The following is a 26,441-nucleotide window of genomic DNA, read 5'->3' on the forward strand; positions in this document are numbered from 1 at the left end:
TCTAAATTTTAAAGTATTTTATAATGTATGGTTTTAAATCTATTTATTGTATTTTGTTAAATTATCTAATTGTTTTAATTGCTTATATTTTATCTTTTTGTATTGTATATTGGCATTGAATTTTGCCAGATTGTGAGCCGCCCTGAGTCCCTTCGAGTGAGAAGGGCGGGATAGAAATGATGGAAATAAATAAATAAATAAATAAATTCTCATTAACAACAACAACAACAATGCTGCTTTATAACCCACCCTATCTCCCCGGGGGAACTCATCCTTTTTCAGTTACATATCAATTGGTTATATCTTACACCCACCTAATACTTCATGCATATGTACACATTTCTGTTAGACTTCGCTGAATGTCCAGTTTCTACTCATTCTGCCCTCTGGAAAGCTTGTTATTGGTTGTACTTCATCATTAGGAAAGTTAATGATTTATATTATTCCTCCATAGGTCCCTGTTCCAGTTTTTCTGCCGACCACATTAGAAACCAGTGAGAAGATACTTGAAGCAATAGAAGAATTAAAGAATAAAGTCCCTCCAAATTCTGAAAAAGAATCTGGCGATTCAGTGGCCATCCCAGAAGAAATTCCTGAGAACACTGAGATAATAGAACCTGTAGTACTCGAAAGTATGTCCTATCAATTTTTTAAAAATTGAATCAAACTAGTATTGGTGGACTCACACATGTGGAAGTCCAGTGTAGTTTATGACAGACTGTGTGGTGTAATGATTGATGGTTGGACTAGGACTCCAGGAGTTCAGGGTTTGAATTTCTGCTCAGTCGGGGAAACCTGGTGATGACCTTGAGTAAGTCACACTCTCAGCCTAAGAGGAAGACAGTGATAAACCTTCTCTGAATAACTCTTGCGAAACCCCCTTAGGATATGGTTACCATAAGCCAGAGTCAGCTCGAAGGCACATAACAAACTTTTGTAGACTTTATGTCACTTTATGTTCTTTTTTTCCTTGTGGGCATGGCACATATTTGAGTGCTTATATAGAAAATTTTAATATTGGAAAAGTTTGGGTAGAGTTTGGAAAAGAGAGCCTTTAGTTGTTTTGCTCAATAAACCATCTCAATACTTAGTTGAAAGGTGACATACCACATTCCTAAATAATTATCATTTGGTGTTTTATGGTAAATAAGAAAGATACCTTTCCCATGCTAGGCCCCTGTCTAACCAGATTCAGTATGAGTTCCTCACTTGGTCATTACAGTAGCACCTGATCTGATTTGAAAAAACAGCAAAGCTTAGGACTAGGTTACAGTATGGGTCAGGCTGCAACCTAAATTCAGTGCTAAAAAGGTTGATCTACTGCATGTACAAAAAGCGAACAATAGGTCATAGGGTACTGGCAGTTGTGCAGATGCTCTGACAGGACAGAGGATTATATGAGAGAGAGTGCACATATACAGGCTTTCTTAGATGATCTCTCTAGCCATACTGCTTTCCTGAGTCGTATACTGGGCTTTCTTCAGATGATAGTCACTATCTGTTTGTTTCTGTGTAACAAAGTCTGTGGGGGCCATGGTGGTGCAATGAGTTAAACCCTTGTGCCGACTAAAGGTTGGCAGTTCGAATGGAGACAGGGTCAGCTCCCGTCTGTCAGGCCTAGCTTCTCATTGGGGACATGAGAGAAGCCTTCCAGCAGGATGGTAACACTTCCAGGTGTCCCCTGGGCAACGCCTCTGTAGACGGCCGATTCTCTCATACCAGAAGCAACTTGCAGTATGTTCACTTCTAACACAACTAAAAAACAGTGGTTTATGGAACCAAAACCTTTTCCTGTTTTGTAATGCTGGATTTACTGGTGGTAGATAATACGGTAAGAAAATTCTGTTCAGGCTCCAGAACTGGAATGGAGTGTATTGGTTGGGAGATTCCAGGAGTTGCTCTGGTTGTAGGTACCTTTTTCTCCTTTACATGTTCATGTAAGCTTGTCTGCCTTTAGTTTTCTTTGGCTCATAACTAGTTTCACATATGACCCCATAAGTTACGTTGGGATTTGGCCTTTCTTTAATTATAGGTGAAATAATTGAGACAGAGGTGGTTCCTTCTGAGACAGAAACACAAACATGCTTGCCTGATGTTCCGTATGACCCAGACCTTGATATTGAGGTTGATTTTCCTAGAGGTTTGTATGCTAAGTTTTAAAACAAATAGTTTGACAGTTGGTATGGGGCACAAATTGTTTTCTGTTTTTGGTCTCATCCTTCTGGGAAATTTATATTGAAGCATTTGTTTTATTAAGATTTTATTTATTTATTTATTTATTTATTTACTACATTTATATCCCACTCTTCTCACCCCGAAGGGGACTCAGAGCGGCTTACAAATTAAATGAACATACAATATATTATTAGAATAGCACAATATAGCATTAAATTACTATATTGTACTATATAATTATATGGTAATATTATTAGTAATATTACATTTAACATATAATAGATAATTAATATTATATTGTATTAGTAGTATAATGTTGTATTCCATTATAATATTATAATCAATATTATATGTATATACAATATATATTATGGTTAACTTTATTTATATCCCACTTTTACTCAATAATTGAACTGAAAGGAGTTTACTTATTTAAAAGGTTACAATGAAAAGCATACCTTAAACTCTGTAGGACTCTATAAGTGCCAGCCATCCCAACCATCTCTTTGAATTGTGCCTAGAAATAGGCTGTCAACCAATTGAGCTGTTGGAGCCAGAGGAGTTGTATGATCCTTATAACTAGCTCCAGTGAACACCCTAATCTAGAAGTAACTCTAACTTAATGTAGTCTTCTTATTGGGAGCAATTCTATATTTAAAATATGGTGAGGGTGATAGGAATGTAAATAATATATCTTGCCATATCAGACCAATAAATCCTATGATTATCTCTTCTACTTTGAAAGTTTCCAAGTATGGCATGGTACCTTTCTCTGGTATGGAGTAGGAATCCACATAAAGTAGGTTGTTCCATAGCTGCCCTGATTAGGGCTGGGAATCTAGCCACAGATTTCTGTAATATTTGATAATCATAAGTATATTGCCTTTGATTATGGATATTTTAATTTTCTTTATTAATTTATTTTCTCTGTTATGTTCATGCATGAATTATATGCAAATATATTTTACTATATATTGTATCGCAATCAGTTAAATGCACCTGATTAGGCAATTGTATCTATTTATTTATTTACCTTATTTATATCTTGCCTTTCTCTACCTCGAGGGGGATTCAAGGCGGCTTACAAACGGCACAGTGCCAGGGGCATAAAACGGAAACTTGAAATAAAATTCGATTAAAATTGTTACATACATAAAAGCATAATTTAAATACATTGCAATGTTAAGACATGTCATCCATAAACAAGGTCTAAAGCCTTTCCATAGTCAATTGCACAATTTCCAATTAAAGTTATTACACTGAGCTATTTTTCAAAAGCCTGCTCCCAAAGCCAGGTTTTTACTCTCCTTCTAAAGGCTAGGAGGGAGGGGGATGTTCTAATATCACTAGGGAGAGAGTTTACAGCGAGGGGCCACAACTGAGAAGACCCTGTCTCTCGTCCCCACCAATCACACTTGCGAAGAAGGTGGGATCGAGAGCATGGCCTCCCCAGATGATCTTAAACTCCGAGGTAGTTCATAGGGGGAGATACGTTCAGACAGGTAGACTGAGCTGGAACTGTTTAGGCCTTTATAGGCTAAAGCCTATAATTGTAGACTGTAGGTTACTTAAATATTTCTTACGGGAATTACATTCTAATTTATGTGCAGCAACAGAAGAACTTGAAACTGAGAATGAATTCTTGCTGCCGCCTGTCTTTGGAGAGGAGTACGAGGAACAGCCAAGACCTCGAACTAAAAAGAAGGTATTTCTTATTTATATATTTCAAAATTAAAATGTATTATAATGAGCACAGCATGAAAAATGAAATGTATTATTCTGTCATGACCCCATTTATAACAGGAGCCCCATCATGAGCAAAAGAAATTTGATTATGCTCCTGATTGAAAGCTATGAATTACTAAAAGTGAAAGAAAGCCAGTGTAATCCACAAGGCAAAACATATTCATACAAACAACATTGAAATTGAAGGAAGCTATGCATCGACACTATAGTGTTCTTGTGCAACTCTTTTATTTGGAATGGCAAGAGAGAAGGAAACTACATAATTTGGTTTTCTCCCTGTTGGTGTCCAGAGACATACAGGGACCATAAAATCATAGGCTGAATTTACATTGGTCCTTGGCATGCTGTTGCTCAACATCCACAGTTTCTTCCCTGTCTTGTCTTATTCCTTCCTGTCACTCCTCATTTTTACTTCGATTTTCATTTCTGGCTTCTGTGTAATTCTAGAAATTTTTGTAAAAAAATCAACCTGAAAAACCTGGATTGATTTATATACAAGTCAATGTACATACTGTACCTTAAATTTTGTTGAAAGGAAACCATCCCCTTCTTTGAGTAGCGGGATGCAAGGCGAGAGCATAGTCTACGCTGGGAGAACCTAACAGAAGCACTGACTCTCCTGCTGCCTCTTCTGTCTCCCTTGTGGCACAGCTTCTGAACTTTTTGAGTCCCTGGGCAGGAAAATGGCAGCAATGGTGGCCAGGAGCGGTTGTTCCCTTGAGGCAACACTGTTGCTTTTCCCTCTCTTCAGAATGATCCCTGACTCACCTTCGGGTCATATCAGAAACCATAATTTTGGCATCCAAACCTGCCCTCAACTTACACATGAGATCAGTTGAGTGTATATACTGTAGTGACTCTGATTTTTCAACCTTCTGTATATGTTATGATGTCTATTCCTATGTTTATATTTTTCTGTGTTTTTAGAATCTACTGTATTCTAGTATATGTTTTTATTTCAGTGGGAAAATTTACATTTGGTATTAAATTCAGGGAGATTTCTATTTAGCGTTCCAATTTCATGTATCAACATCTTTGTAATCAACTCTGCAACTAGCTTTTAATTATTTTTTTCAATTGTTGTACATGTTTAACCTGCCAATGGCTTGACATAATTATTTGGATCTTTCCAAATAGAAAGCTAACTTTTTCTCTTTCTAGAAATAGTTTTTTCAAGTGTCAAAAGGATGGTTCTTAATATATAAGTAATCATTGTATTATTATTTACTACTTAATTAAGGCAATTCTTTGTAGTACAGAACAGTTTTTGAAAGAGGCGATAGTATATGGAACTCATCATATGATTTGAGCTCAGTGAAGCACAAGTATTACTTTAGAGTTTACAGATCTTCTGGGTAGTTAGTAGTTACGCTTTTATTGCTTTCATTTGTCCATAGTAGAGTGTAGAATTACTGACTGTAAGTTCCATGTTAATAAGCAGTGATATTTACAGCTCTGTTTTAATGGCAGGGAGCGAAGAGAAAAGCAGTGTCTGAATACCACTCTCAGGACGATAGCTCTGAGAATTCTGAGTGCAGTTTCCCCTTCAAGTATGCATATGGTGTAAATGCATGGAAACACTGGGTAAAAACTAGGAATCTAGATGAAGATCTGCCGGTCTTAGATGAGCTGAAATCAAGTAAGTATTTTCTAATTAGTTATGTCTTTAGGTCTAAAACAGGCAGCGAGTGCACATCAGTAGATGTTTTGAACTGGGTGGTGTGTTTGAATGACATGGGCTTGCTAGGGTGGCATTGGGCAAGTCACTCCCCGTTTTACAGCCTGATGAATGAAATGGATTGCTGCAATTAGAAGTACAGTAGATATTGACATTTTTAGAGTTTTAGTGAAAAGCTCTCTCTGTACTTAGTATTTGAGACTTTTCTTTATGGTAGTATTTGTAATTTCTTTGAACGTGTTGCTACCTTTTATTTGTTAGGCTTCTGTTAGATGTTTTATTTTATTACAAAGGGCTTGCTTTTCATGATGGCCCTCTGTTTTGCTCTGCAGCAAAGACAGTGAAATTGAAAGAAGATATTACATCACATACTCCTGCTGAGCTAAACTTTGGGTTGGCACATTTTGTTAATGAAATCCGAAGACCAAATGGAGAAAACTATGCACCTGACAGTATCTATTATCTGTGTCTTGGGATTCAGGAGGTTTGTAATAAAATAGAGATGTAATCTTTATGGGAGAGGACAGGGATGGGCAACTATGATGGTTATGAGGGAAAAATTCCGCTACATGGACTGCTGTAAGTTTTTTTTTTAAATAGGGAGCGGGATTTGGAAATGTACAGAAGTCCATTTCTGGTTTTGAGAGACAAATATCTTTATGCTGAAGAGTATCAGAAAGAAGGAGAGTGTGACCAATTTAAAAAGTGAATTGCTACTCTTTGGGGACTTTTTTTGCTAGGGAAAAAGGCCAAGGGTTTCAGAGGATATAAGACCAGTGCTGGGGACAAATGTAATGCTGAGAGTGCACCTGGATAGATTTTCCGATTTTTTTTTAATTAAAAGTGTAGAATTAAAAAACCTCTTAATAAAAGTATAAAAACAAAAAAGTGTAGAATGTACTACGTAGTGATCATTACTTCTTATAAAGACCTAAATGTATACCATTATGTATACATAATTAGAGAAAGAGTATAGAGTAAAGTTTTTCTCCCTTTAGTATGACATTAGAATCTGAATCATCCACTGAAGTTGAATGGTAGAAAAATCAGGACAGATAAACATTTTTTTTTCACACAACATAATTAGATGGTGGAATTCTCTGCTTCAGAATATACTTATATTGCTAACTGTGATATCTTTAGAATGTGATATACACATTTATGGAAGACAAGGCTATTGATGACAGCTCATCATTATGGATGGAGCCCCCCATGGTGCAATGGGTTAAACCCTTGTGCTGGCAGGACTGCTGACTGAAAGGTTGGCGCTTTGAATCCAGGAATCGGGGTGAGCTCCCATCTGTCAGCTCTAGCTCCCCCTGTGGGGACATGAAAGAACCTCCCAAAGTATGGTAAAACATCAAACATCCGGGCGTCTCCTGAGCAATGTCCTTGCAGATGGTCAATTCTCTCACACCAAAAGGGACTTGCAGGGACTTCCTTCTGTCCTGGGCTTCTCTTGTCTCAATTTATGGGGAGCGCACTCATGTTCTTCCCGTGGGCAACTGGTTGGTCATGCATGAAGCATAATTCTGCACTAAGGAGTCATTTAGTATTATTCTTCTTACCTTCTTAATAACAAATGCTGGTTGATTTCTCAACAAACCAGCATCAAAGCATTAATCTTGATGCTGTTCTTGTTGAGGGATCCTGCAACTATGCAGAAAAGCGACAAGAAGGAGTAACAGAAAATCTTGCCCCCAGTTCTTTGAAGAGAAGCATGTATTGGATTATTGGATCAAAACTTTATGGTTCATAGAAGAACGGCTATGAATGGAAATACACCTTGACTTCTACTCCTCTAATTATTTTCGATTTAACAAGCCTGACCAGAGTTGTTAAACAGAGGCACGGCTGTTATCTATATCCCACATATGACAGCATTTCACTTATCTTCATGAAGAGAGAAAAATTCTAGAAGATGTTTGTCATTTTGTTTGTTTGTATACTAAATATTATGCTTTTCTTTTTCTACAGTATCTAAATGGAAGCAATAGAAAAGATAATCTCTTTTTGGATCCCAACTATCAAACATTTGAGCAGGAAATAAATAAAATACTCAGAAGCTGGCAACCAAGCATACTTCCAGATGGTAACCTTTCTTGTCATTATCATTTTTGTCTCTTCTTTCTGACCTTATGTTCCTTACCTTTTTCAGGCAGTGCAGCTCACAATATTTTCCTTTAAATTCATAAATACAAGTTTTATGAATTGTATTGTGTTTGTAGATGTATGTAACATTCAATTAATGTGTCATCCTGAAGATCTATCTATGTTGTGAGATGATGTACAAGTTAATTTAGTTTAACCTATTTCTTAGGTTTTTGTGAGGGATGCTCCCAAGGTCATTTCCCTATCACCTCAGACAAGTCATAGATGCTATGATCCAGAATTTCTGTGTTTGGAGCCAGCAGTTCCTCCCTTCCAGAACACATTGTGCTACTGGGACAGAACTTGTGTTCTTCCCCATTCTTCCCATCCTTAGTCATTCCTGTGTTTTTTGTCAAGCTTTTCTTTTTTTTTTGGCTTTCTTATTTTAATGTTTATAGCCTAATGGGGAGGGGGTTCTTTCCACTCATCTCTAATCATCTGGTTTTTTTACTTCATATTTTTCTCTCTTTTATTATGAAATTATGAAATTCACTTAATATTGGGGTAATCTAACAAGGCAGGGAATTAATGTATTTTTACTCGGATAAGACTGATAAGGAAGACCAGTCAAAAGTAGACTGCAGATCTTGGCGAGACAGTTGCAACCTTATTTTAGGTGCTTTGTTTCCACAATACCATAGGCAGCTCTCAGGTGATCCAGTGCGCACTGACAGTCATGCTGATTGGGATTCAAGCTCTGTCATCATAGTTCGAGCCCTCACACACAGGCCGGTTGAGCTCATAAATAACAGTTGGGAATGTTTCTATTTCAAGACACCACATTGTTCTCAGTGTTGAGATACCATTTTGAGTGGCACTTTGAAGAGGGAAAGGAGTTAATTGGATCAGAAAATATGGAGTGCATACACCAAGGAAAAACATACCCACAAACAGTGAGTGGGTGTTTTAAGTAGACTCAGAGAATGCTATGAGCACCAGGTAGGAACATTTTCAGAGAAGTGGCAGAGATGCAGAAAAAAGAGTAAAGGAGGGAAAGAAAAGAAGAAATGTGGCAGCACTTCAAAGACTAACCTTTTATTGAGCTGTCATAAATCTCAATACACCTCTTTGATGCAGTCCACTCAGTAATTGCAGCTCATGCAAAAATAAAAATCAGTTAGTCCTAAAGTTGCTGTCAGATTTCATTTTTCTCTATCCCCCTTCATTCCTCATCTTTATGCAGGTTGGAGGGGTAATCCTGCTGCTTTAGTTCCACATGCCACCAAGAATTCAAGTGTGTTATTGGGCTACAACACTTATTCTGGCCACAAGAGGATGCCACTGCCATATTAAGAAGAGCCAGTTATCTGCATTGTTTGTTACAGTCAAAACAGTGCAGTTTCTTATCTGTTTCCTCACTAGTCAGATGTTGAGGTTTCTAGAATTACCTAACTATGCTGCTTGCAGGATCAGACTTTTGTCTAAGGAATGATGAAAGATATATTTGAAATCCCATAGTCTTCCTTTTCTCTGCATCCTGAAATAATATTGGCATTGCTCAGGTCTTTGCATCATCCATTTGTTTCCATCCATTCTTCCAGGGTGCATCTGCATTGCAGAATCAATGCAGTTTTACATCTCACACACACATAAACACACACACAAATTTAGATTACTATGGTTTGGCTAATTTGCAAAGTATTAATTTGGGTGTTGTGTGGTTTCCAGGTTTGTATAATTGTATATTTGCCTTTTTTCCCCCTCCTTCCAGGATCAATATTTTCTCGAGTTGAAGAAGATTATCTATGGAGGATAAAACAGCTAGGATCCCATTCTCCAGTTACTCTTCTAAATACACTGCTCTACTTCAACACAAAGTATTTTGGCCTGAAAACTGTGGAACAGCACTTAAGACTTTCCTTCGCCACGGTTTATAGACATTGGAAACAAAATCCTTTAACAATGGAAAGCAAAGCTTGTCTTAGATATCAGGTTTCTTCCTTATGTGGAACAGACAGTGAAGGTACTGTGATATTAAATGTAATTATTTTGGTCAGTTGAAAAGCCAGTGGCCTGCTTGCTTAGCATCCAGTAGAGTTGGGCCAGCTGATCTGATGCTCGCAAGCTGTTTTGGATTAAAGAATTCTGCTGTTCAGAGCCGTCACTGTGAAACACAGGGACAATTTCCCATTAAATGATTGTCTCTTTCCCAAAAAAGGAGCCTGACATAGAAACTAAACAAGACTCTCTCTGCTAAGAGAACAGATGAACCAAAGATTCCAAATTCTCACACCATTAACAAACAATCAGGAAACACATCTTGTGGAGGACCACAGTTACTTAGATACTACTCAGTGGGCCACTCTTGATCAATGCGCAGGGGATAGCTCTGACGGGGACAATGCATCGCCACATTCAAACTTATGTAATCATGCAAATGCTCCATCCCCAATTGTAGATGAGGCACAGCAGGAACACCCTTGGGAGAGTGATGGGCTCTTGGATGCATCTCAATGGATTGTCATTGATGAATGCACTGGGGATGTCGAGGAGGAGGGCAACACTTTACACCTACACAATTCACTCCAACAGGAACACACTTCAGGGGACATACACACTGTCTTGCACAAAAGGGACCCTGTCAATCCTCAAAGGAAACAGGTCTTGGTAGTAGGTGACTCCCTCCTTAGAGGAACGGAAGCCATCATTTCCAGACCAGATGGGATGGCTCGAGAAACATGCTGCCTCCCGGGGGCAAAAATACACCATATCACTCAGAGGCTCAGCAGGCTCCTAAAGCCCCATCACCCTCCCCACCTTATGTTGATTCATGTAGGTACCAATGACACCGCTAGGCATACTTTTCAAAAGATCACAAATGATTTTCGAGCCCTCGGAAGTAAGCTAAAACTGTGTAATGTACAGGTGATCTTTTCATCCCTCCTCCCCGTTGTAGGACACGGCTCTACAAGGGCCGGAAAAATAGTACAGGTCAATAACTGGCTCAGAAAATGGTGTCAAGAGGAGCATTTTGGCTTCCTTGACCATGGTCTACTCTTCCAGGAGGATGGCCTACTGGCAAGTGATGGGGTGCATCTCACACAAGTAGGAAAACATCTTTTTGCACACAAACTTCATCAGGCGCACTTTAAACTAGATCCACTGGGGGAGGGGAACAACAGCCTGGCAAACACTATGTTACCCACGACCACAGGGAACTGCCAAAAGGCTAAATGGAGGGCTGCACAAACACAGCAAGGACCAACTACCGAGAGCACAATAATCCCAAATAAACAGCTCAAGGGGAGGTCACAGGGGCTTACATGTCTTTACACTAATGCACAGAGCATGGGAAATAAGCAAGACGAACTCCAACTTTTAACACAGCACCACACGTACGACGTCATAGGCATCACTGAAACCTGGTGGGATGACTCCCATCACTGGAATGTAGCCATAGAGGGCTATAACCTCTTTCACAGAAATAGAACAAAGGGGAGAGGAGGGGGAGTAGCTTTATATGTCAAAAACAGTTACGTTGCAGAAGAAATGCAAGACTGTAATTTGGGAAACCAGCTTGAAAGCATCTGGATAAGAATCAAGGGAACCGGGACTCAGAAAGATCCCGTTGTGGGTGTCTACTACAGACCTCCGAACCAGGATATAGAACTTGATGAAGCCTTTTGTCAACAGCTGACCAAACAGGCACAAAGAAAAGATATAGTAGTCATGGGCGACTTCAACTATCCTGATATCTGCTGGAAAACAAACTCAGCCAAGAGCACAAAGTCCAACAAATTCCTCACTTGCTTTGCAGACAATTTTATGGTCCAGAAGGTAGAGGAGACAACAAGGGGATCAGCAACTCTTGATCTAATCTTAACAAATGTGGAAGACCTGATCAATACAGTAGAAGTCGTCGGATCCTTAGGGGCAAGTGACCATGTGCTCCTGCAGTTTGTGATACAATGGAAGGCGGAAACTAAGACAAGTCAAACACGCATTCTGGACTTTAAGAGAGCTGACTTCCAAAAAATGAAGGAAATACTGAGCAGCATTCCATGGATGCCAATATTAAAAGACAAGGGAGTTAACGATGGATGGGAATTTTTTAAAAGTGAAATACTCAAGGCGCAAATGCAAACAGTGCCAACAAAGAAAAAAAACATGGCACATGCGAAGAAGCCAGAATGGATGTCCAAAGAACTTCTAACTGAGCTAAAACTCAAAAGTGACATGCACAAGAAGTGGAAAAGGGGAGAAATCACCAAAGAAGAATTCAAACGTATAGCCAACTCCTGTAGGGAAAAGGTTCGCAAGGCTAAAGCGCAAAATGAGCTCAGGCTTGCCAGGGACATTAAAAACAACAAAAAAGGCTTTTTTGCTTACGTTGGTAGAAAAAGGAAGAAAAAGGAGGCGATAGGGCCTCTGCGAGGAGAAGATGGGGTGATGGCGACAGGGGACAGGGAAAAGGCAGAACTGCTTAATACCTTCTTTGCCTCGGTCTTCTCACAAAAAGAAAGCCATCTTCAACCTCAGCAACATGAAATGGACAAAGGATTTGGGGAAATCCAACCCCAAATAGGGAAACAAGTTGTCCAGGAACACCTGGCCACTCTAAACGAATTCAAGTCGCCAGGGCCAGATCAACTACATCCAAGAGTACTGAAGGAACTAGCGGAAGTTATTTCAGAACCACTGGTGATCATATTTGAGAGTTCTTGGAGAACGGGAGAAGTCCCAGCAGATTGGAGGAGGGCGAATGTGGTCCCTATCTTCAAGAAGGGAAAAAAGAACGACCCAAACAATTACCGTCCGGTCAGCCTCACGTCGATACCAGGCAAGATTCTGGAAAAGATCATTAAGGAAGTGGTCTGCAAACACTTAGAAACAGATGCAGTCATTGCTAATAGTCAACACGGATTTACCAAAAACAAGTCATGCCAGACTAATCTGATCTCTTTTTTCGACAGAGTTACGAGTTGGGTCGATACAGGGAATGCCGTAGATGTAGCGTACCTTGATTCAGTAAGGCCTTCGACAAAGTCCCTCACAACCTTCTGGCAAACAAACTAGTAAAATGTGGGCTAGACAAAACTACGGTTAGGTGGATCTGTAATTGGCTAAGCGAACGAACCCAAAGGGTGCTCACCAATGCGTCGTCTTCATCTTGGAAAGAAGTCACGAGTGGAGTGCCGCAGTGTTCCGTCCTGGGCCCGGTTCTGTTCAACATCTTTATTAATGACTTAGACGAAGGGTTAGAAAGCACGATCATCAAGTTTGCAGATGACACCAAACTGGGAGGGATAGCCAACACTCCAGAAGAAAGGAGCAGAATTCAAAACGATCTTGACAAACTAGAGAGATGGGCCGAAACTAACAAAATGAAGTTCAACAGGGACAAATGCAAGATACTTCACTTCGGCAGAAAAAATGGAAATCAAAGATACAGAATGGGGGACACCTGGCTAGACAGCAGTACGTGTGAAAAAGATCTTGGAGTCCTTGTGGACAACAAGTTAAACATGAGCCAGCAATGTGATGCGGCTGCTAAGAAAGCCAATGGGATTTTGGCCTGCATCAATAGGGGAATAGCGTCTAGATCCAGGGAAGTCATGCTCCCCCTCTATTCTGCCTTGGTCAGACCACACTTGGAATACTGTGTCCAATTTTGGGCACCACAGTTGAAGGGAGATGTTGACAAGCTGGAGAGCGTCCAGAGGAGGGCAACTCAAAGGTCTGGAGAACAAGCCCTATGAGGAGAGGCTTAAAGAACTGGGCATGTTTAGCCTGCAGAAGAGAAGGCTGAGAGGAGACATGATAGCCATGTACAAATATGTGAGGGGAAGCCATAGGGAAGAGGGAGCAAGCTTGTTTTCTGCTGCCCTGCAGACTAGGACACGGAACAATGGCTTCAAACTACAGGAAAGGAGATTCCACCTGAACATCAGGAAGAACTTCCTCACTGTGAGAGCTGTTCGGCAGTGGAACTCTCTCCCCCAGACTGTGGTGGAGGCTCCTTCTTTGGAGGCCTTTAAACAGAGGCTGGATGGCCATCTGTCGGGGGTGCTTTGAATGCGATTTCCTGCTTCTTGGCAGGGGGTTGGACTAGATGGCCCATGAGGTCTCTTCCAACTCTACTATTCTATGATTCTATGATGGTTATATAATATGATTAACTTATTATTAACTACAGTGACAACCGACAGCAGTTCTCCAGGGTTTTCCAAGAAGTCGTTCTTAGGTCTGTCTGGGATTGAACTGTGGATCTTTGTAAAACAGACATCTAACACTAAGCTATCACCTTTTCTCAAAGCTATAGCAGAATAGTTATAGTTAAAGGAATGGGCTTCTTGGTTTTCTTTGAAGTAACTTGTGTTTTTCCTTCTCAATTTTACCCCATCATTGTATTTATACATCAAATGCCATTCTTCTCAGTTTTTCATACTGAATAAGTACAAGTGATCTAAAGAGCTTTTCTTTGGTGGCCTGCTTGTTTCTGGGGTGGGACAGGGCTCTGTTTCCTTACCATTTTTGAAGCAAAGACAGAGAAGGGAACATGGGATTCCTTAGTTCAAGTACAACGTACACTTCACCCTTTAAACAAGAAAGTAAAGGCCCCCACATTGCTTTTGTAACGATGCTAGTGGTTAACTTTACAGAATATCAGCCTTTGGCTTTCATTCCTTTCTGCCTGTAATATTATGGCCAGAATTTTGTTGTGGATAATATATGTGTCCTTTTTGCATGTGGATGTCCCTTTTTGGATGTCGCAGTGATAGGTATTCCCTTCCTCCTCTGCAATGTCCAGGCACCTCCCAGCTGATTTATTGCCTCTCAAATTCAGTCCAAGATTCTAGGTGTGCAGGCAGGATCAGAGAACATTCTGATCACCTCTAGCCAGACACAAAATGATGATGACAACACTCAGATCCACTGGGGTCCTCAAGGGATCTCGGTCCTTTGTAATTGTTGTTATGGAGAGTTAATGTCAAAGCAATAAAATCAGAGTTCAGGGTGGCTTTATTGCAAGTTGGTTTGAGAGTATATGGTTCAGTGTAAAATAATCCTCATCCATTAAATTAGAGTGAGGCCTACATTTCTTTCATAACAGTCTTCCATTTTTTTCTGTTTTAGAAGAGAAAATAGCTACAGGGAAAAGGAAGCATGAAGATGATGAGCCAGTATTTGAACAAATTGAAAACACAGCAGATCCCTCTAGATGTCCTGTGAAAATGTTTGAATGCTACTTATCGAAGAGGTATTTGTCTCTTAACAGCTTCCCTTGGGTAGAAATAGAAAATCTTTGGACTTTGGTCAGAAAAAAATACTCGAAGACAGACAAAATGTAGATTTTCTTTATTAACATAACTGATAACAAGCATGTTTGGTAACCACCCATTTCTGTTGCCTTCTTTCCTAAAGTAGCTGTATATCAGCTTTGCAAACACATACAAGCTGGCACAGTCTTTCTGGTTCTGCATCTCTGGGCCACATGATCCATTTGTGCAACCACAGATCATGCTTCATTTGACTCATTTTTTATTAAGTTTTTAAACTAGATGCAACATTTTGTATGCTTCCAAGGAGAAGAATTACTTTACCAGTAGGGGGAGTACCAGACATAGTATATTGGGGAGTTCATAGTGACTGAACATATAGAAATGCATTATTAGCACATTCTAGATTTTAATCATGCAAAGGTTCTTTGGGCACCACCTCATGCCTAGGAATGAGTGCTGTGATACTCCGTGGGACATACTTTTCAGCAGAGATGTATAAGATAGCCCTGTTTATGTACCAGACTAAAGTTTGGTAGTTTTAGTAGATGGATTGTGATCCTTATCCTTGAATAGAAGTAGAACAAAGTACTACACTGCTATTTTAGGGAAGCATACATTTACAACTTTTCATAATGTGTATTATGCATAGTTACTAACATTTTGCCTTTCTTGGTACGAGGTCACCTTTTCTTTTGGCAGTTGATCTTGTGTTCTAATATATTTCTAAGTTGGTTTGATTAAAACTGGAACTATAAACTAAATATCTGTATAAATGTGTGTGCAAATTATTTTTAAAAAATAATTTTTATTAAAATTAAAAGAGTTTTATTTACATAAAAAGTGGGGGAACATTTGGGGTAGAGGAAAGTAGAAAGAAAGAGAGAGAGAAAGAAAAAAGAAAAAAGTTGGTAACTTCCTTTTTTCAGAATAATGGTGCTTAATTTGTACTTCTTATGTTTAGAGGAAGAACTACATTATCAAAACTTATCTCAGCTCATCTCTCTTCTTATTGTTGCGGATGGTTTTTATTTATTTATTTATATTTATTGCCCTTTCCATTTATCAAATTGGTATTTTTATTTTATTTTCTTTAAGCCAATCTTTGAAAAGAGTCCAGTCTGTCGTTTTAATAGTCTTTCCTTGTGATTTTGATAGTAATGCTGTTAATATGGCCGTATTCATGATGTCCATCATTTTTTCTAATGTATGTGCGAATTCTTTGTTGCCACTTGTACTGTTCTAACGTTTCCTCTTCTTTTGCAGCCCACCAAATCTCAGCCAGAGAACGGATGTGTTCTACTTGCAGCCAGACTGCCCAGTGTCCTCAGACAGCCCAGTCTGGTACACCCCCACCTCAGTGGATCGCAATACTTTGGAAAACATGCTCGTACGGGTTCTTTTAGTAAAAGATATTTATGATAAAGACAATTATGAACTGGATGAAGACATAGATTAAACGCTTCCCAAACTCTCCATGGAAAATAAAAGAAAACACAACAGCATTAGTTAGTCAGGCTGCTAGATTTTTATCATTGCGGAATGGGGGGAGAGACATTTCAAGTTTACTCTTCGTTTAACATGTTTTGTAGCAGTGTACCCTCAGCTGGGTATTACCATGTAAATAATCTGTGAGCGAAAGTGGCCATTATTCTGCATAGTGGTTTTAGGATTCTTAACACACACACATTCATTTTTTTAATTATTATTTATTTGGTTAGATATGTTTTTAACTTTTTACATTGCAAAATATGAATTAAGATGTGCCATGTGTAATTTCTTTTTTGGGGGGAAAGGGTCATAGTAAGCACCATCCCTTTTGCACAACTTCACTGTTGCAGAGCTTCTTTGAAAGAGAGTCGGGGATTTTAATGGGTTCTGAAACCAGGTAGTTGTGTATGGGTAGCACTACTAAAGTTTAGAACTTGCTGTGTCTTTCAGAATTTTTTAAAGAAATTGTAAACTAATAGGTTTTTTACTCTTAGTTACTGAAGCCTTATGAGGTTATGTAGAGAGGTTCCATCTTATGTACCAAAAAATAGACAAAAGAGAATGCTGTCAATATTGATGTACTGTAATGTGAATCTATACTGGTGAAATGAATTTTTGTTGCCCTTATTAAAAACCTTAGTACCCTTTCCTTATTTGTGACTCTGAATTTACCCTGATAAATAAAAGTGTTTATCATCTGATGGCACACGTTGACAATATGTAAGGACATTGAGACAGTTCATTGTCATTCGAGAGTGTAAAATGCAACAACTTGACCTTTTATTTTTACTGAGCCTTTTAGTATTTTTTGTTTTAAGAAGGTTTTTTGCAGTACTTCACTACACAAATTCTCAGGGCAGTTTACACAAGAATAAGTAAGACACATACACTGTAATTAAAAGCACAGAATAGCAGATTACAAATTGCAGCAATTCAAATTAAATATATTCACAATATGAAATCGGGAGAAAAGACACTTGGTTGCTGAAAAAAATAGTAATGTAAGACATTAGATAAGCCCTGTTAGCAAATACTTAAATGGGGCAACTCTGCAGACAATTGCAAACAAAGATATCTTCCTAGCTTAGTAAAAAGATTATTGTGTAATATACAGTACATTTATTGGACTGGATGGCCCTTGTGGTCTCTTCCAACTCTTACGATTTTGTGATATACTGTGTTTCAAAATCTTTTTATTTAGGTCCTTTGGAGCATTTGTTTTCAAATCAATTTTGTTCGATCTTTATAATGAGTGGGTTAAATCATGGAAAATTCCTTATGCAAATTACTTAGATAGCTCTTGCACAATTCCACTTTTTATGCAGTGTACAGCAGCTCCGTTTTGTTTCTCACCTTGCATTAATAGAAAGCACTATTGCATTTTCAAAGGCAGTTTCAGTTCTGTTTGTCTCTTCCACACTGTGTAATACCCATTCTGGAGAGTCCCCCATCACTGAAGAACAATTCTTCAAGCAGCATGTGGTGATGGGGCCAAAAGGGAGTGAAGCCCTGCCACATGAACTTGCCTAAATGTGTGCAGTAGTGGTTGCTCTCGCTGTACTTAGAAGTACCTGTCTCCTACTGTCCCTCGGACATGTATTTTCCTGGATGCTTTCTCCAGAGCAAGACAGAAGGAGTGTAAATGATGGGACAGAGCTAGTGGTAAGAGAATCTTGCTGATGTTTCTAACTCAATAAATCTTAAAAGGATTACTAAACTGGCCTTATTGTCCAAGAAAATGTACAATTTTTTGAACTGAACATGGTTGTTAGTTGTTGGTCATTGCAATTTGTCATAAAATGTATTGTGACGCATAAACTTTATGATTTCAAGTTTTTCAGTATTGTACTTCAAGGACCTTGAAATATTTCCAAAATCAAAACCACAGTGCTAACTTGTGACAGATGTATTTAGATATTATGAATTACTCCTGTGTGGAATGACCCCAATTTTAGGAAAGCTGGGGGAGGAGACTTGAACGTTTAACATTTATAAACTCTTTAACATTTTACTGCCCAGTTGAGTATCTTTGCACTGAAGAACCTTGTCACATTTTAAGTAGTAACAGAGGTCTTTATTAGCTGCAGGCCACTACTTGAGATGCAAGAGTGGGATCATTTTTGTAGGTTCCACCTTAAGGATATGGAATACAAATCATATTACAGACGCAAATATTTATGTAGTACATGGAGTGAATGTTAACACTTTTCTTTTAAAATACTACATATCTCGAAAGACAAGAGATCAGAGAACAAACAGCTTGGTTCAAATTGGATCAATCAAAGTTTAGAACTAATAAATGTTGACTACCTGAGATCAGAGATGTGTATTTGTGTGTAATATACAGGGGCATGTTAAAAATGGTTTTAATTAAGGAAAACAGGACCATGATTTCCTCTTTGCCTACTCAACTATGCAGGCTTACGAAGTAAGCACATTAGCATTACTTAAAAAAAACAACCAATTTCTGGCTTATGATTCAGAAGATATCTGCTTTATTGAACTATATTATGAAGTGTTAAGAGTTTGACCCTTGTTTCCCAGCCATTCCTTGTTGACTGTCGGTTATTTTATCTCTAAAATTGGTTGAAAAAGTAGTTAGTATATAAATCCAAGATAAAAATATCTTCCCCGGTATCTGTAATTAATGAAGATTGCATTCAGAAAATAAGGTAGATCCTTATAATAAAGTGGAATTAAGGGATTCTCCTTTAAGGGCCATACTCCAAGGAGCTTAATATGCTAAACTGCTCAGTGTAGGTTGTTAAGGCAAGAAGCACTCAAATAATTCTGCATCATTTGAAGTGTTGTCAAAGGCTTTCATGGCCACAATTACTGGGTTGCTGTGATTTTTCTGAGTTGTATGGCCATGTCCCAGAAGCATTCTCTTCTGATGTTTTGCCCACGTCTATATCAGGCATCCTCAGAGGTTGTGAGGTCACCAACCCATCATTTGAAGTCTTATCACAATAAAAGAAGTGGCAAATGCAACTATTATTTCTATAGCATAACTTCTTCACTAGATATTCTTGTGAAATTGCACAGCAAGACTCCAGTATAGAGATGATGCATAAAATATAACTTTTCTGTTGCCCTATTTCCCATATTGCCACTGTTCTATATAATGTGCTTGAGTAATGCTTTAATGTATATTTGATAGGGTTCCGTTGGACCTGATTAATAGTGGTATGATTTTTTAAAAATCAGATGTGTGAAGGTATCCTGTATTTTTTATACCAAAATAGAGAAGCTTCCAAGTTTGTGACCTTCACTAACATCTGAAGTTACACTATTGCCTTTAAAAAAAATATGTCAAAATCATGCAGGTTCTTCTTAGCTAGAACTTCTTTTCCAATGGAATAAAATCCACAGAACTCCATGAGAGTGTTTCAATCACTCCTGTGTTTAAAAGTGTAATACAGTGGCGGAATATTTGTTTGTGGATCTTAGAAACTGTCTGCATATGTTATACTTTAAAAGCAGTTCGGCAGTAGGCCTGTCCTGGAAAATTGTCATATGATTCAACGCATCCTATCTTGTGTTTAAGATACTTGGTGTGATAATTCCAGCGTCTTGAAGACAATAGAAAGCAATGCTACTTTTTTCGTGTCAGGAGTGATTTGAGAAACTGCAAGTCACTTCTGCTGTCTTCAAGTATGTTGCTCAGGGAACGCCGGGTTGAGGCTTCTCATGTCCCCACACGGGAACCTGGAGCTGACAGACTGGAGCTCACCCCGCTCCCTGGATTCAAACTGTCGACCTTTCAGTCAGCAGTTCTGCTGGCATATGGGTTTAATCCACTACGCCACCAGGGGCTCCAGCAATGTTCATACTCTCTCTCCTATACATGGGTTTACTTTAACCATCGCATTGGGTTTATTTATATTGGATCTAGCTAGCACTACTAACCTTTGTTTACCATTTTTAAAAATCCATATTAACTGCTCCTTCAGTCACAACTGCACAAACCATGGAGAAAATTAATGGTGGTATTAAGTAATTCAAGAGGAGATGAGAAAGCATGCAAGCCAGTAGCTCCTGTTAGCATATCAGGAAAGATGTGCACACTGAATAGTAAGGGGGGGGGGGGGGAATCTAATTTAATATTTCACTGAAGAATGGATAAAATAAGTTTCTCTATGATGAGGAAGTGATTACTCTGTACAGCAAGGTAATAAGGATTGTTGTGTCATTTTATTTTCTCTTCCACTATTTTAAAATTCTGTTTGTGCTTCTCTTCCACTTTTATCCTATACTTTTAAAAAAATAAATTTTATTTTGATTCTCTACAAAAGAAGGGTCAGCATCTTAATGATGGTAGTATTTTTCATAAAGCTAACTCAAAATGATAAGGATTCTAATTAATAATGTGATTCATCCCTTAATTCCTAGCACATCTACTTCAGACTTTCAAAATGCCATATTGATTGATGCTTAATCACCTCCTGGGCACATATCCTTTTTTTGACCACTAGTCAAGAAAAGCACGACCTTGTTAGAAGTCAACTCTTTGAACAAGTGATATTCACAAGCATTAATGTAATGGCACACAGGTAACTCAGCTGTTAAACTAAAGAACCATGTTTTTAAACTGCCAAGGATATAGACATGCCCCTACAAAAATATATTTGGTTAGCAGAGTTTTAATGATGTTTCTTTGCAGTTGTAATTGCCCAAAAGATACACACTCCCTTGAAACCTCTTATTTAAAATATGCACTCAGAGATAAAAAAGCAAAGTCTTCTTTAAGAAATAACATATCTTGTTTACTCATAAACATACCGGTTAAAAAATACATATACCTAATTTTATCTCTCCTGAATCTCCCAGAATTTGGGTTGTGAGGGTTCTGCAAGATGCATTAGGTTATGCATCTATATCATTTCTCTCCTTACCTGCCTTCTTTTCTAGGCAAACAGCCCTAAACATTGCCACTGTCTTCATAGGTGAGTAGCACCATTCTTTTAGTCTCTTTCCTTTTTAGCAATTTTTCCATCACTGCAACATCTTTTTAAAGTGTAGTACCCATAATAGTACACAGTATTTCAGATGTGGTAAGACTAAGGATATTATTTCTGAATCCTTCTGTAATCATTTTAATAGAAAAATCCACAATTATAGAAAGTGAAGTAGAAAAGATTATCAAAGGCCTAGGAAGAAATAACGTCAGAACTCATTCAGTCTAACAAAAATCTGCCATCAAATATGGGAAACAAAAATAATGGTTCAGATTAGAAACAATACATATTCACATTCCCAAGAAAGGAGACTATAGGGATTGTAGTAACCATTGATCTAATGAAAGCCATGTGATACTCAAGATTTCACTGCAAGAAATGCCTGACATCCAAACTGGATTCAGAACAGGGCATTGGAGATTATATTGCAATCATTGCCTAATAGATTATTCCAAAGAATTTCAGAAGATTGACCTGCGCTTTAAAATTGAAAAAAACCCCTTATAATAGATTTGCCTTAGAGTTTCTATGAGTCAGAAAGAATGTTAAGGCACGCAAAAGCAGTCATGGTGTTCTAGGTCTCCTGCCATGAGTTATGATGGGACTTGCAGTCCAAAAACATCCTGAGAACTGCAGTTTGCACTAGACATGGAAGTTTTGGCATCCAAAAAGCAGTTTTAAGACTCATTTATTTTATGTTGAAAATTGGCACAAAATTAACAAAGGTTGCAATAATAAAGGACAAACGAGGAATGTACAATAGATAGATGAAAGATTATCCAGATCTGGATGAACAAATTTTAAATGCCAAATTCTTATAGATTCCAGCAAGAGAAATAACAAAAGCATTAATGTCTGTCGTGTGATAAATTCTTTCTTCAAAAAATGCATTGAAGCTCTCTGGTAAATCCTTCACTCTAATGAAAAAAATCTAGAGCTAAATGCTGAAGCACCCTTTTTTTCCATTCCTTTCCCCACATCCTGGAGTTTTCCTTATCTGCAAAACTTGGGGCAAATTGTATCAATATTTGAAGGAACACTATCTGTATTTCTGCACTCCTCCGCTTCAGGAGTTTTCAGATTCAGATCCGCTCCACTTTGAAGGAATCCCAATTTGATACACATCTGCCGCATTTCTATGAATCAAGCATTGCAGTTCTTGAATCATGATTCATCCAAGCCTGAAGAAAAACCATAATTTTGAGTACCTAATTATCTTACACCTTTGCAAAGTGAGGAGAATTGCATCCTTGATCAATACCATGCACATACCTCTTTCTGCACTGATGTAAGCAGTTCTGTATAAACCTGAATGGAGATTACAATCAATGATTGACAAGACTATTCTTCCATGCTGTCAGCTTAATTCACATATTCAACTCAACTAGCCTATGAGGCTGCAACCTCTTGCAATTCTTGCTTCTGGTTTGTCGAATTGAGAATGGCGCTTTTCTTATTTTTCCTTATGCATGGTTTTGCCAAGTGATTTTTTTTTCCAAACAGTACTGTATTTTTTATCTTACTGGTTTTGGAGCCATTCAGTTGTCGTTTTAAACATTTCTGAAATTGTACTATTTCAAAGCCTACAAAAAGACGTGTAGGCTTTGAAAGTGACTTCTGCTTTTAAAATCACTTGCTTGAATTAAAATGATGAACCTCTCAGTACAAATGAAATGTAAAAATAAGAATTCTGTGGAGATTTAGGGACCTTTGCAGTCATTTGTGAGATTTTCTACCGTCCATCAAAATGGCCAAAAGTTCAACCAGGCATGGGCAAACTTGGGCCCTTTTGGCGTTTTGGACTTCAACTCCCACAATTTATAACAGATAGATAGATAGATAGATAGATAGATAGATAGATAGATAGATAGATAGATAGATAGATAGATAGATGATTGATTAAATGAATCGGGGACACAGTCAGGGTTCCACAGAAAATGTCTTCTGAAGGGCTCAATGATTGAAAAAGTTTGAGGACTGCTGTTATAGACAATAGCAATTATTGTCTAGTCTTAGCGTCAATCTTCTACATTTGCTGAGGTTAGAGGAACAGAACCTTTGTGAAATTGAAAAACTGCTAATTAAAAAAATGCTATTTTTTAACCTAGCATTTTTTTTTGTTGCCTACTGCAAGTCACTTCTGGTGTGACAGAATCAGCCATCTACAAAGATGTTGCCCAGGGGACGCCCGGATGTGTTACTATCCTGCTGGGAGGCTTCTCTTGTTTCACAGTGGATGTGGCTCTTAAGGAGACATGCCGCATTATCACAGGATGTCTACACCCTACACAGCTGGAGAAATTACAGTGTTCCCTCACATATCGCAGGGGTTAGGTTCCAGGACCACCCGCAATAAGTGAAAATCTGCAAAGTAGGAACACTATATATTTATACATTATTTTAGTAGTTATACACTATTTTAAGTCTTTATCAACCAATCGTGTGCTGATAAATCGTCTCCTTCTCCTCCCGTTGCCGCTTGAGCTCCTTTTCTCTCCCTTTGGCTTCTCCTTCCTCCCTTCTTTAGGCTGTAAATTGTAATTTTTTATTATTTATAATATTCTTTTGGAGTTTATTGAAAAACCGCAAAACAGCAAATCCACAAAAAGTGAACTGCGAAGTAGTGAGGGAACACTGTATACTGTTTAGCCACCTGATATCCACCGGGAAGTAGAGACCAGCAATGAAAGGACCAAGGCATTGACATCTCTGGCCCATCCTGAATATCAGCCAGCATGCCAATGACTTACATCGCAAATTAAGAAACAACTTCTTAAAGATCTACAGAGATACTTGCAGGAACACCTCAGCTAGCGAGAGTCCAAAAGTGGCAGGATAAAACCCAGAACCTCAATCCATGGCTGATACCAGATGAGAAACTGCCCCCTGAGCACACAGAAGACTGGGCAAGATGAAAGGCACTGAACAGACTGCGCTCTGGCACCACGAGATGCAGAGCCAATCTTAAGAAATGGGGCTACAAAGGGGAGTCCACGACATGCTTGTCTGGAGAAGAGCAAATCACAGACCATTTACTACAATTTATTTATTTACTGTACTTATACCCCGCCCTTCTCACTCCCAAAGGGGGACTCAGGACAGTTTACAAACTGTGGCAATAATTCAGTGCCAGATTCAGACAACAATGCAGCCACATGCACAATGGAGGATCTAACTCCAGAAGCACTTGAAGTGGCCAGCTTCTGGTCAAAGGAAATATAGCATAATGCCAAGTTTTTAACTTTTGTGGCCTACAGCTGTATTCTCACTTTGCTTCTGGCATGATAAATAAATGGCAAGGTTCCAACGAACATGGCATCCATGAAAGAGATGCCACGTTCTTTGGAACCTTGCTATTGTAATTTGTAATGTTTAAAGAACACTGAGGAGAGTGGGGTTGTTTGGAGTGAAACTTGCATCCTTTTTCTCTGTTCATGTGCTCTCTAGTTCACTCTGTGCTTTTGCCACTCCTCTCTATTTGCGGACTTTTCCCCTCTCCATTCCTGTGCACATTCTGATTTTAATTTTAAAAATGTTTATGTCACTATATATATTTATACTGTATACTGTATATGAGGCCCCTAGAACCATAGGAAATTCAAAAGATTCACTGTTAATAACTCATTCTTGAATTGCCCCCCCCCCTTAAAAATCAAATTGCTCCCCCTGTACGGGGTGTGCCCCACGTTGGGAACCAAGGATTTAGATCATTTCTGTTAATTCAAAATCCATAAGACCCTACATACATGCAAAAAGAGGGACCTGGGGGCAGATGAGCCAGCGGAGATTGTAGATCCCTATCGAGAGGTGCTGGCTAGACTCCATTCCCTCTCGCCCATTCATCTGGGCTCGGACAGGCATTGCACGCACAGCTGTGGGTGTCACAGCAATGTGCTCCCCTGCATTTTTTGTTTGTGTTCAATCCCTTGCTCTTTTAGCTCATATAATAGAACTGCTTCAGTAAGCAGGGTCAAGTGGGCTATGCCAGTGGGAAACGTGAAACGGGACTATAGAGGGGGCGATTAGGGACTCTAATGTGCAATGAATCCTTCTTAATCACATGATATGAACTAATGTCACCATTTTATTATAAAACAACAAAGTGTTCAGCTCCAGGAGAGATAGAATGGATGACAGCTGCATTTTTAACTGTTTTGTTTAAACAAGGGCAGTGGCACTCGGGTAGAAAACAATGAAAAATTAAGTTGAAATAACTGCCGATATTGTGAGTTGAAGATTAGTATTTTTGAGAGGCCTGCTCCTTTTTTTTTTTTTTTGCACCAATAGCCATGACCTAAAGGTTCAAATTATTCTTTAGTTAGGAACTGTAGAGTTGTTGCCTATTTAGTATGATACAGAATGAAAAATCAAATGTTAAATTGTCTTGTCTTGTTAATTCAATTTCACTGTGTGGTGTTGTCTTGTTAATTCAATTTTACTTTGTAGTGTTCCTAAAATGCAGTACAGTATTATTGATCATATTACATTGTGTTGACCTTTTAAGATGGCTACTGTTATGTAAATAGGCAAAATTTGCTGTTACCTGTTGGCTGTCATGTGTTTGTTGTTGTTGTTGTTGCTGCTGCTGCTGCTAATGTTGCTGTTCATGCACATATGTTTTGTGTGCTTTGCTTACAGATTTATTCCAGTGAGGATTTGCATGTGCAAATTGGGGTTATAGCTGAAAACAGCTCTAAATTATTAAGATAAAACAATAACCACAGAAGATTTATCTGATTTTAAATTTGATGATGAAGATACTGAAATAATTAAATATTTTATAAAACATGGCTGTTGTGACTCAGCCTTTGTGTGACTCTGATGAGGATTCTGGGATGCAGTTTGAGGATTCTGGGATGCAGTTTCAAGATGATGGGATTCAGGTTAAGGATGAGTTTCAAGATGACTCTGATGGGAATGATGGGATTCAGGTGCAGAGTGTTCCTGTTGTGGGAGATGAGGAGCAGGGAGGCTTTCCCACGGGAAGAAATGTTGTTAATGATGATGGTTTTCAGGTGCAAG

The 26,441-nt window shown here is 38.6% G+C and overlaps 1 protein-coding gene across 2 annotated transcripts in view; it reads left to right on the forward strand.

Moving 5' to 3' along the window:
• zmym2 (zinc finger MYM-type containing 2) overlaps nt 1–17,162 on the forward strand; it is a 105,148-nt gene extending 87,986 nt beyond the window's left edge. For both annotated transcript variants that reach the window (XM_008107977.3, XM_008107983.3), the window contains 9 exons: nt 455–632; nt 2,033–2,140; nt 3,786–3,880; nt 5,392–5,560; nt 5,932–6,083; nt 7,577–7,691; nt 9,462–9,713; nt 14,828–14,951; nt 16,237–17,162. In XM_008107977.3, the coding sequence (XP_008106184.1) occupies nt 455–632; nt 2,033–2,140; nt 3,786–3,880; nt 5,392–5,560; nt 5,932–6,083; nt 7,577–7,691; nt 9,462–9,713; nt 14,828–14,951; nt 16,237–16,429 (1,386 nt within the window). In that variant the 3' untranslated portion in view covers nt 16,430–17,162. The remainder of the gene's footprint in view (nt 1–454; nt 633–2,032; nt 2,141–3,785; nt 3,881–5,391; nt 5,561–5,931; nt 6,084–7,576; nt 7,692–9,461; nt 9,714–14,827; nt 14,952–16,236) is intronic.
• Nucleotides 17,163–26,441: the final 9,279 nt, after the last annotated feature.

This window comes from Anolis carolinensis, chromosome 3 (genome assembly GCF_035594765.1).
Source record: "Anolis carolinensis isolate JA03-04 chromosome 3, rAnoCar3.1.pri, whole genome shotgun sequence".
NCBI classification, from domain to species: domain Eukaryota; kingdom Metazoa; phylum Chordata; class Lepidosauria; order Squamata; family Dactyloidae; genus Anolis; species Anolis carolinensis.